This window comes from Leguminivora glycinivorella, chromosome 9, assembly GCF_023078275.1.
Source record: "Leguminivora glycinivorella isolate SPB_JAAS2020 chromosome 9, LegGlyc_1.1, whole genome shotgun sequence".
Classification (NCBI taxonomy): domain Eukaryota; kingdom Metazoa; phylum Arthropoda; class Insecta; order Lepidoptera; family Tortricidae; genus Leguminivora; species Leguminivora glycinivorella.
This window is the reverse complement of record NC_062979.1, coordinates 18,396,370-18,412,686: the sequence shown is the minus strand read 5'-3', so window position 1 is coordinate 18,412,686 and position 16,317 is coordinate 18,396,370. Positions and strand designations below refer to the sequence as shown.

Here is a 16,317-nt window from a genome sequence, read left to right as displayed (position 1 = left end):
GTCGCGTGGACCAACGTTGCTCGCACTAAGTAGTTTCCAGTGTCAGTTCTTTGAGAGATTTTCTTTCTAGGCAACCTGTCATTAGTTCAAATTTTCTTTTTCCAAAAGTATTTTATTATGTACAATCCACTCTCAAGTTTTTTTTGAAATGTTTATATAATTCACTTGACATCTAACGCCTCGAAGATGATTTTTTCGTTTTAGTCTCGAAGAAAAAAAAGTATTTTAATAGAAATAAAGGAGATAAAACCCTGAAATACATTTTGCTTTCGGTTTGACTTACAACTTTGTCTTTATTTCGTTAGCTCATATTCTTGTCTGCATCAACACTGATATGAATATTCAAACTCCACAGAATTCCCACTTTAACAAGCATGTTCCATTGTTCCAGGTACAACCGTCATAATGTTGTGACAATGAGCATGGACTAGTGTTGTGCGCGAGTCGATATCCGTGTCGATAAAATGGCCCGGTTGTTGCTGGTGCTGGTGCTGCCCGCACTCGCGGCGGCACTGCAGCCGACCGACAGTGACACGTGTAACCCGGACAAGATGACCGTGTACCGGATGGTGTTACACACGTATTGGACGAGGGAAAAGTTCCCGAAACATTACCCGGACTGGCGGCCGCCGGCGCAGTGGTCGAGGGTCTATGGTGAGTAGTGTTCATTTATTTAATTTTATGCTGTGCTAATTATGTTCATAAAGATGCAATCTAGCTAATCTCTGAAAATATCAAATGTCTAACTATGTTCATGAAATACAGCCTAGTGAGAGACGGGCAGGCAGGTAGCCAGACAGGGACGGAAGAATGTAAGTGGATGGCGAATTTATCAATGAATTCATTCATAATTTCTCCATGCAATTTTGCAGCTGATAGTACAGCGAAGTCTTAGTAAAAAGAATAAGGTCCTGTTTTCTCATTTTGCTAAAAATTACCAAATCGTAGTTATTTCAACTATTAAAGCTTCGAAAAACTATTATAAAACCATATTCAAAATGAGTAAATAAAATTATTATCAAACTTAAAAAAGAGCACTTTAAGTTATTAAATTAACCGTCATCTTAAAGCTCATTTTCCAAAGGTAACATAAAAGGAGGTAAAACATATTATAATTGCAAAATAAATTATCCATTCATTCGCGGATTTAGAATGCTTCAAAGTTTTGAGTTCATGCATACATTTCCTCAATTGTGTGAATTCGGTCGAAATAACTAACAGGGAATGAAATTTATTGGCCAAATTTACATTCTTAAAAGCTTCATGTTCCTTGTCTTACTTGTTTCAAACAAATTAATTTATTCTTAAGTATTTGCGTATATTGAAATGATTACTCATGTGTTTTATTTTATTGTGGCAATCTTACTTTAAATATTTGACAGTTGAAATTGGTTAAATTATATCATAAAAACCATATTTGTAACGGCTGTTACAGTTGTTTGTTACCGTTGTCATAGCTTGCCCACGCAATTATTTTTTTAAATATACTTATTCAACAAATAAAAAAGCGATGGTAGCCTAGCGGTAATAGCGGGCGACTTTCAATCCGGAGGTCGCGGGTTCGAACCCCGGCTCGTACCAATGAGTTTTTCGGAACTTATGTTACGGGACTAGAATGGGTTAGGACGGTTAGGACGACCGGTCTGGCTCAGTCGGTAGTGACCCTGCCTGCTGTGCCGCGGTCCTGGGTTCGAGTCCCGGTGAAGGCATTTGTTTGTGTGATGAGCACAGATATTTGTTCCTGAGTCATGGATGTTTTCTACATATATACTCGTAAGTATGTATTTATCTATTTAAGTATGTATATCGTCGCTTAGCACCCATAGTACAAGCTTTGCTCAGTTTGGGGCTAAGTTGATCTGTATAAGGTGTTCCCATTATTTATTTATTTTATTTATTTATGTGCGAAATGTCATTTGATATTTGCCAGTCGCTTTTCGGTGAAGGAAAACATCGTGAGGAAACCGGGCCAATTCCAATAAGGCCTAGTTACCCTTCGGGTTAGAAGGTCAGATGGCAGTCGCTTTCGTAAAAGTAGTGCCTACGCCAAATCTTGGGATTAGTTGTCAAATCGGACCCTAAGCTCCCATGCCGGGATAACGCAAGGAGTATGACTTATTCAACAAATACCTAAAATTACTTCAAAACGTAGTGATTCTATATCCTTACGTATATTATAATATACAATCTGAACATCGTTCTGAACTATTACAATATTTGATCACGTACCGTTAATTTTTATTCAATCACATTTAATATAAATATGGCGTCCGATTTGATATTCCTTGCAGATTTATTCCGAGAAGCGTCTGAATAAACAATAGGAGATGATTCAATGCCGATGCCGCTATGATTCATTTTGCAGCGACCGGAGCTCTTGATTAAATGCGTACAAAATGCATTCGGTTTCAATTACGAGAGCGACTAATATATCTTGTGGACACTCCTTTGTAGTTACTGTTCGGGTACTTCAATTATGTTTTTATTTTTATTTTGCTTATTTAGTGTTGAGAAACGATCTTTTTTGACTTTATTTTCATATAGGCTGAAACGCTCACTGAAACGAAAATTCAATAAGATGTATTTGAATTATTTCATATGTTGATAACTTTACTGTCATTTAGCCCTTAAACTAACTATTGTTGGAATTTTGGGTAATTTCATCTCATGTTCGAAACTGTCTGCTAACCTTCTTTTCATAATCCATGTATGTAGGTACCTAATTGCTTTCTTCAGACTATTATGATTATCCGTACTTGCGCATTCTTACAATGTTTTGTTTACATACTATTATTGTTCAGTAAAGCTATTCTATAAAACGAAAGTAGAACAGCTCTAACACTTGCAAACATCTAAAGCTTTATTGTGCTGCAATATCGTAAAACGTTTGTTGCACAACTATAAAAAAACACTAGTAAAATATAGTAGCATCGCACCACTATCTAATCTTTTGATCTACCGTTGTATTTTAAAAATACTTGCCCGCATACTTAAACCAATAGTAGTAAAAATAACCGCGAAACCCATTATACAGTATAAACCAAGACAAATACGCTCCATTCATAAATAACTTCAAAGATACAAAAATCTCAGAATAGACGATTAATTTCCACACACCGCCATAGTCGTTCGGTTTGGCACGGCGCCAACGGCAGGCGTTAAAATAGCTTCACTTATCGATAGAGACAGGAAATACGATGCTGTCACAGCACTATTATATGACGGGAAGCGTTGTGAAGGGAAGCACATGGAGACAAAACTATCGACATTGCCGGAACAGTTTGAGACAGCTCTATTAGGTTACAAAGGGCAATTTCAAGTTCCAGAACAGAAATTAGTACAGATTTGGTCCTGTGGACTTAGTCTCAGAACTCTCAGATGATTACAAACTCCTACAAGATAAATTTGCCTCAGTCGTGATCTTCTTCAACATTTAATATTCTTATTAATTAATGATAAACGAAACACCTATTCAACCGTATAAATAAAAAAATCTTACATACTTACATATAACAAAATTACACGAATTGCTATTTATTTCACACTCATTTGTAGTAGCAATGTTGATAATAAACGGGTATTTTTGTCGGTAACAACATTGACATTGTAGTAGACATGTTGATAATAAACGGGTATTTTTGTCGGTAACAACATTGACATTGTAGTAGACATGTTGATAATAAACGGGTATTTTTGTCGGTAATAACATTGACATTGTAGTAGACATGTTGATAATAAACGGGTATTTTTGTCGGTAATAACATTGACATTGTAGTAGACATGTTGATAATGAACGGGTATTTTTGTCGGTAACAACATTGACATTGTAGTAGACATGTTGATATTAAACGGGTATTTTTGTCGGTAAAAACATTGACATTGCATCTGGCATAGTGACATTCAGCCATCTTTGGTAGTTTTCTATTGAAGAGTGAGATATTTGACGTATCGCAACATAATCTTAAAGTTAGAATTGCGCTTTTAATTTTTCCTTACATCACTTAGTTTATTGCAATATTATATTTAGAAATATTCCAAACTCACTGCAAAAGCCGTAGTTAATAAAATTTAATGTAAAAGCTAAATCACTAAAAGATCTTTTAGTCGAAAATCTCGTAAAATCGAATGAAACCTTTGAAGTTGCTAAATCTATTTAACTCTGAGATTTTCCCGGATCTCTTTGAGGCCAAAATTATTATTTTATCAAATAACTAAGCTTCGGATTTACTCTAGTAACTTCGTAGCTAATTAGTGGATTTATTCCTGCGCAAAAAGTACCAAGTGCCCTATACGGAACTTTAAAATTAGTGACGTTCAAAGTAGGGCTTATTTGGCAGGGATAAGGTTTTCGACCGCTGGCAAAAAATGCGTTAGCCAAGATAACCTAATTACGAAGTTTGCTTCACGCCACTTGACAAGTAGGTGAATAGGTAGTTAAAAATAAGACCGCGTAATTATGAGTGTGGAAAATATTTCAGTGAGGTTAACGAGTATTTTAAACTCGTGTTATTGTTTTTGTGGTTTTATTACGATGACCTGTTTCGGATGCAGTTGTAGGTCAATTGTTTTTCAACTGAAATACTGATTAAAATTACTGTTTTGTTTTGTGATATCATGGCGCTGATTATCACAAATACATGTAATCTTATGGATATTACTAACATTAATGCGGCTTCCGTTAGAACTAATTTGATTCCATATACACTAACCACAAAATTAAAATTTTGAAAAAACCCCCGACCGCGACATAGTGGACCGATTTTTATGAAACATGGCTAAGAACACATCCGACTAACTCAGCTTTCAAAAAAAAAACTAAATCGAAATCGGTTCATCCGTTCGGGAGCTACGATGCACAGACAGACACCCACCGACAGACAGACAGACAGTCACGTCAAACTTAGAACACCCCGTCATTTTTGCGTCGGGGGTTAAAAATTTGACATAGAATAGCCTACAAAAGGCAGCACCAATCATGTACATAGCGAATAGGTAGCGTACACAGAACTTAGTAGCGTAGGTAATGTAGTCGAGTTGCTATCAACATACAATAACAATGAAACAAAAACTCGCGTCAGGATCTCGCTATCACAGGGAACAAGAACATTCTAGATTACTAAATAAATTAACGTCCCGTACATCCAAGTTTTTCCAGAGGAAAAAGAAAATTAGGGGAGTGTAAGGAAAAACACGACCATCAGTTTAAGGTAGGATCTGGCCCGTCCTAATTACTGTTGATATACTGGGGATGTGTCCCGGGGTATGTCCCGGGATATAAGGGTATGCTATCCCGGGCTTATAGAGTGGAATAGACCCCGTGTAGTGCTCAGAGGCTGTCTTAATTAAAATTGTGAGCTTGTACTACAAGGTTCTTGGACGAAATTAGATCATTTTGACGGGGTTGATTAAATATTAGTGCATTATAATGAGCCGTTTGTTTAATTTTAGGCAACAAAAATATTAAGTGTAAGGTGTACCAAAGCTTGATAGTGTCAAAGTGGAGGCCACTTAAGATTTTTAGTCATCCATACTAATATTATAAATGGGAAAGTGTGTGTGTCTGTTTGTCCGTCTTTCACGGCAAAACGGAGATACGAATTGACCTGATTTTTTTAAGTGGAGATATTTGAAGAGATGGAGAGTGTCATAGGCTACTTTTTGTCTCTTTCTAACGCGAGCGAAGCCGCGGGCAATAGCTAGTACTTAATAAAATGTAACAGGAAGGGGATCTATTGGTTATTATTATCTATGTAGTTTCGAGCACTGATGTTTTTTACTTCTTAAGCATACATCTTCTTTTGTTTACTACAACGCAGTTCTCCCCTTGGAAAAACACCCTTAGTGCGTTTTCACATTATCCGATCCGATATCGGATGTCAGAAGGATCTCAAAGGAACAAATCAAAGAATCGGCTCAAATATATGGAATATCGGTGCTACATCGTCGATATCAGATCGGATAGTGTGTAAACGCACTTAGGCCGAAATTAAATCTAGGTTTCCCTTATTTGCCGGCCTATTTAAAATAGCCAGGCAAACACTGATGGCTTAAGTGCCTTAATGGATGATAATGAAATATTGAATAATTTATTGGTGCAATAATTATATTTATTTTAGTTCTAGTATAAATTGGGTTACGGATGCGAGACGTCTCTCTGAGGGACAAAATTCGGAACGAAGTGATCCGCCAGAGAACCAAGGTGACCGACATAGCTCTGAAAGTTAGTAGGTTGAAGTGGCAATGGGCTGGCCACATATGTCGCAGAACCGATAACCGCTGGAGCAAGCGTGTTCTGGAGTGGAGACCGCGTCTTGGTAAACGTAGTGTGGGACACCCTCTGGCTAGATGGCGGGATGATTTGCATAGGGGGGCCGGCGGAAACTGGATGCATAAAGCAGCAGACCGGGCTCTGTGGCGTACCTTGGGGGAGGCCTATGTCCAGCAGTGGACTGCAGCGGGCTGATGATGATGATGATGATGATAAATTGGGTTGAGCTGGTCATTAAGGTAATGACGCATACGAGTAAGTAGGTACGTATGATATAAATAGGTTATTTTATACGATCGTTCAACGACAAAGTATTTAAGTAGGCCTATAAAAAATATATAGTAATAGTATGGGGTCAAAGTAATTTTTACTATGGCCCAATTCCCAAATGTAAAAATAGCAGTTTTCTATAAAACTGTATAGACTATCAGTTCCATAGAGATTTAGATTCTTCATATCATCATTCATTCATTTTATAACGTGGCTAAATAATCACCTTTACAAATAAATAAATAAATAAATAAATATTATAGGACATTCTTACACAGATTGACTGAGTCCCACGGTAAGCTCAAGAAGGCTTGTGTTGCAGGTACTCAGACAACGATATATATAATATATAAATACTTATATACATAGAAAACATCCATGACTCAGGAACAAATATCTGTGCTCATCACACAAATAAATGCCCTTACCGGGATTCGAACCCGGGACCGCGGCGTAGCAGGCAGGGTCACTACCGACTGCGCCAGACCGGTCGTAAATGATATAAGTAGTAAAAAATGAAAAATTCAAAACAACAATGACCAGCATTTACAGTATTATTTATAACTATGTACTCAATGGTTTTAAAATTCAAATTAATGAAAGTCCCCAAATCCCAATTACCAAGAAATAATTTCTTCCTAAAGCCCGCTTCATTGCACCTGTCACTGCGCACAAATAAATTATGCAAACAAGTCGAGTGACTAGTTGTAAAACAGCTCAAGTACCCGACGCCTGAAGAGAATTGGGTCCAACTGTTCTCCATACGAACGAAGACCTCGTTTTCCTCTCTGGATCAATATGCAAAACAGAAAATCAAAACTAAATCAAGATATTAATATAAACATTTTTTTTATAAAGTGAATACTAGTGAATAGTGTTTAGAATGTAAATTATTCAACCATATTGTACAAATCGAAATATTTTCCATTACTAAACCACATATACATATGTAGAGGTATATCAAATGGACTACTACGGTACGCATTTTTGGTGGGGTACGCATTTTTAGTGGGCACATAATTATCGCGTAGAGGAAAATGAGGCCAACAGCTGTATAACCCACGTTTTTGGGTCGGTCGTTTCTTAATTCGCGTATTGTTTATCTCGGGTGCGCGTGCGACTGCCAATTGGCAGGGAACTGAGTTCACTAGCCGTTGATTCATCGTTACGTAAATATAGTATTAATATCAGCAACTAGGATTCCCTTAGGTGTTATGACTAATCTTGTACGGTTGGCCTCGTTTTCAACACTTTAGTACATGAATTATGTATTTCTGTTTGCAGTGCGGAAAGTGTCATCTTTCAGTACATTGTGCTTGACAAAGTTGGCGCTTTACCGTTTTGTTGTTCAGTGCCACTCTTAGCAATTAACGCGTTGAAAGAAACCAATAGGGTGATATTGATATGGCAGTGACAGGTTTCTAGACCATCGCTCAGAACAGAACAATGAAATGGGATTTGCCCACAGTCGACTTCTACGACACCCACGGGAGGAAAGTGGGTGGTGACTGGTGACATTCTTAGCTCGTCATCACACGGAGAATTTTAAGATAAATCCATTTTTTATTTGTAAATAAAAATATGTCTTAAAAGTATGTACTAAATATGTTAAAATAAACATTTGATATTGTACTTTATAAAACATTGAGTAAAAATTGAATTATCCGTAGTAGCGTATAACACAAAAAATACTAATATAACCAGAGTAAAATTGTAATTAAAGTGTAACAGAGCCCCTGATAATACAGGTAAGCGAGATTTTTATAGCGTCGGGAAAAATTTAATTAAATTTCAGCAATAAAAACAAGCAACGCAATTTAGGATTTATTTTTTACTAGCTTTTGCCCGCAGCTTCGCTCGCGTTAGAAAGAGACAAAAAGTAGCCTATGTCACTCTCCATCCCTTCAACTATCTTCACTTAAAAAATCACGTTGGTTCGTCGCTCCGTTTTGCCGTGAAAGACGGAAAAACAAACAGACACACACACTTTCCCATTTATTATGTTAGTATGGATTATTCATAGGTACGTACGAGTACATTTAAGCAAGTTAATATTTTAATAAAGTACGAACAGATATTTTGTAAAACGTGGTAATTGCAACAGCAAAGAGGATCGAGTATAGAGAGTTACTGTCAAAGTAAAATGTGTAATCACAGTGCATAGACTGCCATATCTCTCGACACAAGCTTAAAACTTTTGAACCTCAGTTTTGACAATTTGGCCCATATTGTTAGCATGATATGTATGTATGTGATAAAATGTCAAATATTAATATTAGCGCCATCTAGCCGAGCGTTCCCCAAAGGTGTAACGCCACCCAGGCCACAGTATCTTTTTCTCTAGGGCTTTGAGGTACGTTTTTTTCTTAGACTTTATACGTCTATACGGAGTTACATATGTCTTTGTGCAACAGTCATGAGAATTTAGCATTTCGCCTCCTAGGAAGGAAACAGAGTTGCCTAACCAGAATGCCAATCGTTTACAATCTGTAGGAAATGTATCTGTCTTACTAATACGGAAGAGTGTCACAGATTAAGTCCGCTACAAGTTGACATCTTGTTTATGCACCCTAATGTGGTTATACGGTTTTGGGCGTAATTAATAACTTGTGTTGAGTAAATTCGGAAATTGTTTCCATGTATAAATATATCTAAAATTGTACGAGAGGATTTTTTTATTAGTAGGTTATCGTATTAACTTACTTGTATACTCTTATCAGTAGATACCTACATTTCTTACGATTTTTTAAGTCAAATTACCAGTGCATGAACATTGTTCCAGTATGTCAATGTTGCCACTTCCCGTATGTCATTGTCAATAAATTGTGATGTGTGGAGTAAATGACAACTGCTTAGAGTATACGTTTATTGCGTCCTAAATAAATAACAAGTACATGCCATTTTATACTAAATAAACTTTGCACTTGTGTGGGTAAGGTGTGGTATCTACACACACTACAAAATGGCGTAACCCATACAACCATTTCAGTCGCAAAATCTTCAAATCAGTAACTAACTGTCAAATGTGACATAATGCGTGGTAACGTCGTGCAAACAATGCGACCGTATTGATACAATAACAAAATGTAGTGATCGTCGTGTGCACTCGTTACGGTAACAAAATGTGTACGAATTTGTGGCTGTCAATGTCACTGTCAGAATGACTTTTAACGACACTTTATTAGTCGACGTTTGCACACATAACGGTAACAACATGTGGACGAATTTGTGGCTGTCATTGTCACTGTCAGAACGGTTTCTGACAGTGACATTGACAGAATTTGTACACACATGTGTAGGTCTGATTACCGAACTGCTCCTAAACCACTGTATCCGCAAATGACAATCTGAAATACGAAGGTTTATCAAACTGTCTTGTGAAGTTGTGGACTGGTTGCTTTGAATCATTTAAATATGAGCGAATTAAATAATAATAAACGACGACGACCATTTAAGCACTCTTCGACATTTTATAGAAATGTGGGAAAGTTAAGAAAAGTGCAGAATGATAATACAAATAGATAAGCACTTTATAGTTACTTAATGTATTACATATATATTTTTAATTCTTATTGATAAAAATGAAGTGTAGTGTTGCTTTACACAATAAAAGTAGGAATCAAATGAAATAGAGTATTTACTGTGATATTAATAGAATTTCTGTTGCGCAATGATAGTTTTTTTCAGTACAGATGCTGCTTTTTCTAACGCAGTAGTGCGAGCAAATCGAGCAATGATTCATTTCTTGTCTGGTCGAAACTCTTAGCTTAGATTTAGGTACTGAAAATCGTCGTACGATACACGTGCGAAAAGGACATTCACAACTCGTGTCGAAGTAAAACACTCCCTTCGTTCGTGTATTAATTTATCGCTACTCGTATCGATTTTCCTCTTTTCCGCACTCGTATCTACAAGTATTTTGTTTGGGTTACAAAAAAAAACACATTATTTACTCTACTACGTTTTATTTATGTCTCTTTAACATTACAAATTTGTAGACACTTATCTATACAAAAATCTTGACTTAAGAAGTACAGATCGCTGAAATTAATGTTGATAGTAATATTAATGACGACTACTTCAACAAGTGTCAATTGTGAAATGCCGCAAAATACTAGTTGCTCTATAGAAGACCATAATAATATGATCCCCGATCCTTTACAACCCAGAGACTCGATACGCACGTTACAATTTTTTTTAATCTTCTTTAGTGAGGGCAACTGAGTACGACGGCATATTTAATTGTTTATAAAGTTTGAGGATACCTGGAAAAAATTAATACATGAAGCCATTTTGAAAATATAATAAATATTCACTGCTTTCGGTCACGCGTGTACGCTGCGACCATTTTGCGACCGTTTGTCGACCGTTTGGTGACCGTTTGGCGACTGTTTTTTACATGGAATATTACCGTCTTAATCCATATTTTAACAACTTTATTGGTTTTCTAGGCATTATTTTTATTATTTCAGTATAGTATATGCACGGGAGCACTAAAACTTCACCAATCAATATACATAACACGCAAACACCGAGTAGTCAATAATATTATTACTGGTTAAACTGAGGTAAATTGATGGCGCGTTGATAAATTTAGACTTATTTTATGAAATCACTTGAGCAATTTAATTGGCCATGGTAATTAGCCCACATTATATTACAAATGCAAACAATATTTTATCTTTAACAAATTCTTACGCCATTACATTTTAATGTCAAATGATTTTATTTCTTTTTTACTTTGACGTCTCTGACAGTCGCCATTTGAAAAGAATGAAATGAACGAATGATTTTGGGAAAGTAGTCGCCAAACGGTAACAATGTGTGCACGCGTAGTGCACACTTCTGTCACTTCTGTGACCATTTGTGCCTGTTACCAATCGTCCCCATTTGGGTCGCCGCGACTAAACGTCGACCGTACTGCGACTAAGCATTGAGACCCGAAGACCTGTGTGTACACAAAATAGGAGGATTTGCGTAAGAACGGCGACCGATTATGGTTATATGGGAACAGAAACGTGCCATCTTTATGGCGTATATAATGGCGTAACAGAAACAGCACTGGGTAGTTTACCTTACCTACATAGTTGAGAGCTGTCAAAAAGGATGTAACACCATAACTACAAACCAGCGTTCTACAACAGAACCCTAAAGCCTCCGCCACACACAAAGCGTTTTGATAGCGTAGCGTTAGCGGAGCGCAATGATAGCGGTGCGCCGGACGAACGCTGGCGTTCCGCTCGCAATCCGCGTGCATTCCGCTCGCAATCCGCGCTCGTTAGTTCCCGCCGGCATCCGCTGGGCGTAACGCCAGCGTTCGTCCGGCGCACCGCTATCAATGGCTATCATTGCGCTCCGCTGACGCTCCGCTAACGCTCCGCCTACGCTCTCAAAACGCGCTGCGCGCATGTGTGGCCGAGCTTTAAAACTGATAGCACTTACCCACAGCTCAGCGAATAGTTGTGGACGAATTGCTAGCAGCGTAAAGTTTTTATTACTTCTTCATTCCGTCTTTGCATTTCAAAAGATCCAATAGGGAAAGTACTTTTAGAAATCGTATTTTGTTTACTGTGCGGGGGATGGTGATTTCTATGTACGTAGATATTTCAGTGCGTCTTCCTTTTACATACAATCATACATACAATCACGCCTGTATTCCATAAAGGGGTAGGCAGAGCACATGAAACTACTAAAGCTTCTGTGCCACTCTTGGCAAGTAAGGGGTTGAAAGAAAATGAAACTGTGACATTGCAGTGACAGGTTGCCAGCCTCCCGCCTACGCCACAATTTAACCCATATCCCACAGTCGCCTTTTGAAACCTAAAAATGATTCATGATTGGTTGCAGCAAGTTGCTTTGATGGTTTAGAAAATGAAGAAGATTGGAAGTAAAAATGGAAATTTTCACATGCCCTGTGGCAGAGCATATTAAGGATCTCCAATGTAAACACTTTATAACATCTACTGTAACGCACCATATGTTCTTGTGAATAAACTTTCATTCAAAACTACCGGTTTATAATATTTTTACAAACGATGTTGTCTGTATTTATTACATTCGTTTGTAGTTTTATTTAATGATCCGTTTTAAAACAGAGACCGGGATATTGTTCGAATAATCAACACGTAGCTTTTATTTTCCCTCCTTTATTTTCTAATTTTAATGGTGTTTGCCGTGATCATTACATACCTCGGAACATGTTTAGCAATATATACATACCCATATTATGTTATTGCCTGAAACAGAATACATCATGCACTAAAGAAAAGTAGGTAACAAAGTCCACTGGCGGCCGAGACGGCAGTCGAATCTGGGGTCTTACCACCAGACTACCTCTTGGCCATAGAAAATCATAAAAATGTCAGACCCGTAGCCGAATGGCATTTCTGCGAAATGAAACGCCATCGGAACGCCGCAGAAATGTAGTCTGGCTCTGTCGCGCCAATATGCAAGAGCGACAGAGATAGATAGGTACGAAAGAGATATTATCGTGAGCGTTTCGTGAGCGTTTGTGCATTCGGCTACGCACACTGTAATCTTGTTGAACAAAATGTTACTATCAAGTTTGATGAGAAAAAAAGAATTTAATTTGTTCTCTAGTCGAAACAATTTTGCCAACTTCTTTCGAAAAGTTGTCTTTTTAGCATACGTCACGTATAACATCATGTTCCTTTGTTCCAGGTGTGTCCCACGACCGTTCATACGTGCTGTTCCGCCTAGGCCGGCGGGTCTCGTCTCCGGTCCGGCAGTTCGCTGAGTCAGGGCGTGCGGACGCGCTGGGTTCAGCGCCCGGCACTATGGATGTGTTCGGAGCACCCGCTGTGATGCAGGGCGCAGGCCGGACGGAGGCAGAATTCTTTGTTGACGGGAACCATTCAAGGGTAAGTCATTAATTTAGGATTAGGAACGTGTACTTAGTTACATAAGTAATGGAATAGACCAATGATAAGTCTCAAATGAGCAGTTCGCAAGTTCACTGAGTCAGGGCGTGCGGACGCGCTGGGTTCAGCGCCGGGCATTATAGATGTGTTTGGCGCACCCGCTGTGATGCAGGGCGCAGGCCGGACGGAGGCAGAGTTCTTTGTTGACGGGAACCAGTCAAGGGTAAGCCATTAAAATAGGAATACTTGTACTTGATCAACTTCATCTTTTTGACCAGTCATAAATGAGTGGTCGGCTATTTGCTGCGTCAGGGCGTGATGATGGGGCAATATAATTATCTGGTACCATTTAACATCGGGTGTCGCAAAATACATTTTCAAAGAAAGATACCTACAGGACTTGCTCATTTAGAAACTACTCGATTTCCTAAAACCAAGGGGGCTTGGCTTAATTTTGGCAATTTTTTTATTGAGTGTATTTACAAAACATAAGCCTCTTTTTATGGCGTCCGTAAAAGTAGCTTATAAAATCCAGACAGACCAACTACATAAATTCCACAGTAAAATCTGAACGAGCCAACAAAACATCCCCAAAATACGGAACAATAAAACGAAACTTTCGCACGCCAATAACTCTCCAATTTAACCAACATTGGTACTTATACACATACAGTCAACAACACAGCTGTGAATACAAAGTGCTAAAAATATGTATACAAAATTGTATTGCCTGTACATTAAGGTGTGTATACATCATTTTGGCACTTTGTATTCAGTTGTGTTGTTGACTGTACATAAAGCTTTTTACAATGCCTGGAAATATCGTATTTCACCACTAATTAAAGCCCTGGGGAGCAAACAACAATTACGGTACGTCAAACTGTTATCGAGCAAAAATGTATCGATTCAAATTTGTAATAAAGGGGGAGTTTTCTTATAATCAGAGTAGTATTGGAAGTATTTTAACTCTAAATAAAACGAGTACACTTTTAAACTGAAAAATTTTTCGTAGTGAGAATTTATTGGCGAATATAATACTAGAAAATATTATATTCATTTAGCACACCTCAATAAAAAATATACAAAATAATAAAGTTGTGAAAGTAGAGGCAGATAACAGTCAGAATAACCTAACCACAAAATTAAAATTTTCAAAGAAGACCTACCGCAATGGATTGATTATCATGAAACATTGCGAGGTACACTCCCGACTAATTCAGATTTCAAACAAAAAAATCTAAATCTCAATCGGTTTATCCGTTCGGGAGCTACGATGCCACAGACAGACACACACACAAACAGACAGACACGTCAAACTTATAAACACCCCGTCGTTTTGGCGTCGAAGGTTAAAAATAAACAACAGGGAAATAAGACTCGTGACCAAGTAAGGATACTGTTTCTTAAACACTTGTGGTGTTATCGCATTGTCATTTCGTTTGTTGTATCTATCCAATTTGGCCCGATTACAATTAACGACAATAGCTATGGTGACAAATGTCATGTTTTTAACCCTTTAAACGACAAAAACCACTAAAAAGTTCGTCTGACGTGCCTGCGACGTCAATGGCCACTAAAAGTGTTACTGCGGACGTTGTCAAACCGACTGTTCTACTGTCAGTTAAGTTTATTCAGTTAATTATTATAAATGGGAAAGTGTGTGTGTCGGTTTGTTTGTCCGTCTTTGGCTCCCCACAGACAGTCTTAAAAATTCATAATCTTAAAAAAAACTTGTATGCAATCTGACAGTTCAGATCTGTCAGTGTCTTGTCAGTGTCAGTTTGAACTGTCAGATTGCATACAAGTTTTTTTTAAGATTATGAATTTTTAAGACTGTCTGTGGGGAGCCTTTCACGGCAAAAAAGAGCGAGAAGTGATTTTTTAAGTGGAGATAGTTAAGGAGATGGAGAGTGACATAGGCTACTTTTTGTCCCTTTCTAACGCGTGCGAAGCAGCGGGCAAAAGCTAGTATTAGCTATTTTCAGTCGATATTTTAGGTTTATACCATTTTGACAAGGGAGAAGTTTTATGCTTATTTTCTTAAAATTACTTAGTCGGTCCTAAAATTCTGTCACTGGCACCTTATTTTTAAATTTAGAACATAATTTTAAGAAAATGATTTTGGATTCCATTTTTGAATGTTTGACAATTATTTTAAAACAAAAAACAGTCATTTCCTGCGATTGCTCACGATGGAGTGGTCATTAAAAGAAAACCGAATAGCTGTTTTAGCGTTGCACCGCTGTGGGCACTCGCCAAGTACCATTTTCAAGTTACTCAAAAAATTAAATATAACGCTTAGGTTTGTGTACCTTAATATTGATAGGTACAATGAAGTCTCTAGTGTTTAGGACAAAAAAAGAACTGGCCGGCTCCGGCTACGCTCCGTAAGAACACCAGCAGTGATCATCAAAGCGATCAAGGCCCGTATACTCGTAGCAAGAAATCCTGTCCGAAAACAGAAGTTGATGGCTTTGCAGATGGGTGTCAGTAGGAAAACCGTAAAAAAGATTTTAAACGAAGATCTTAGTCTACGAGCATACAAAAAAAGAGTGGGCACTTGCTTAATGAGCGTCTTCACAGAACTTAATTTAGATAGAAGAAACAAATTCATATATTTGTATAGGGGCCGAGCGTGTCAAATTTTGTACTGAAGTTGATTCTTGCCTGTAATTTTAAATATGTCTCAGGCTCTTGATTGTTCATAATTTTTGTGTTGTTGCAATTGCATTAAAATTTAGCAGGTCTTAGAGGAGAAGGTCTGTGCTAAGCCACATACAAATTTGGAGAGCCTGAAGTCATCTATAAGAAAAGCAGTCGCTGAAATAGACATGAATATGGTGAGTGCTGCGATAGACGACTGGCCGCGGTGTTTATTGGCCTGTATTAAAAATAATG

The 16,317-nt window shown here is 37.7% G+C and overlaps 1 protein-coding gene across 1 annotated transcript in view; it reads left to right on the top strand.

Annotated features, from left to right (window-relative positions):
- The first annotated feature begins 379 nt into the window (after nucleotides 1-379).
- The window catches only part of LOC125229540 (spondin-2), a 39,731-nt gene continuing 23,793 nt past the window's right edge, over nucleotides 380-16,317 (top strand). The window contains exons 1-2 of the mRNA XM_048134404.1: nucleotides 380-654; nucleotides 13,220-13,419. Of these exons, the coding sequence (XP_047990361.1) occupies nucleotides 465-654; nucleotides 13,220-13,419 (390 nt within the window). The 5' untranslated portion in view covers nucleotides 380-464. The remainder of the gene's footprint in view (nucleotides 655-13,219; nucleotides 13,420-16,317) is intronic.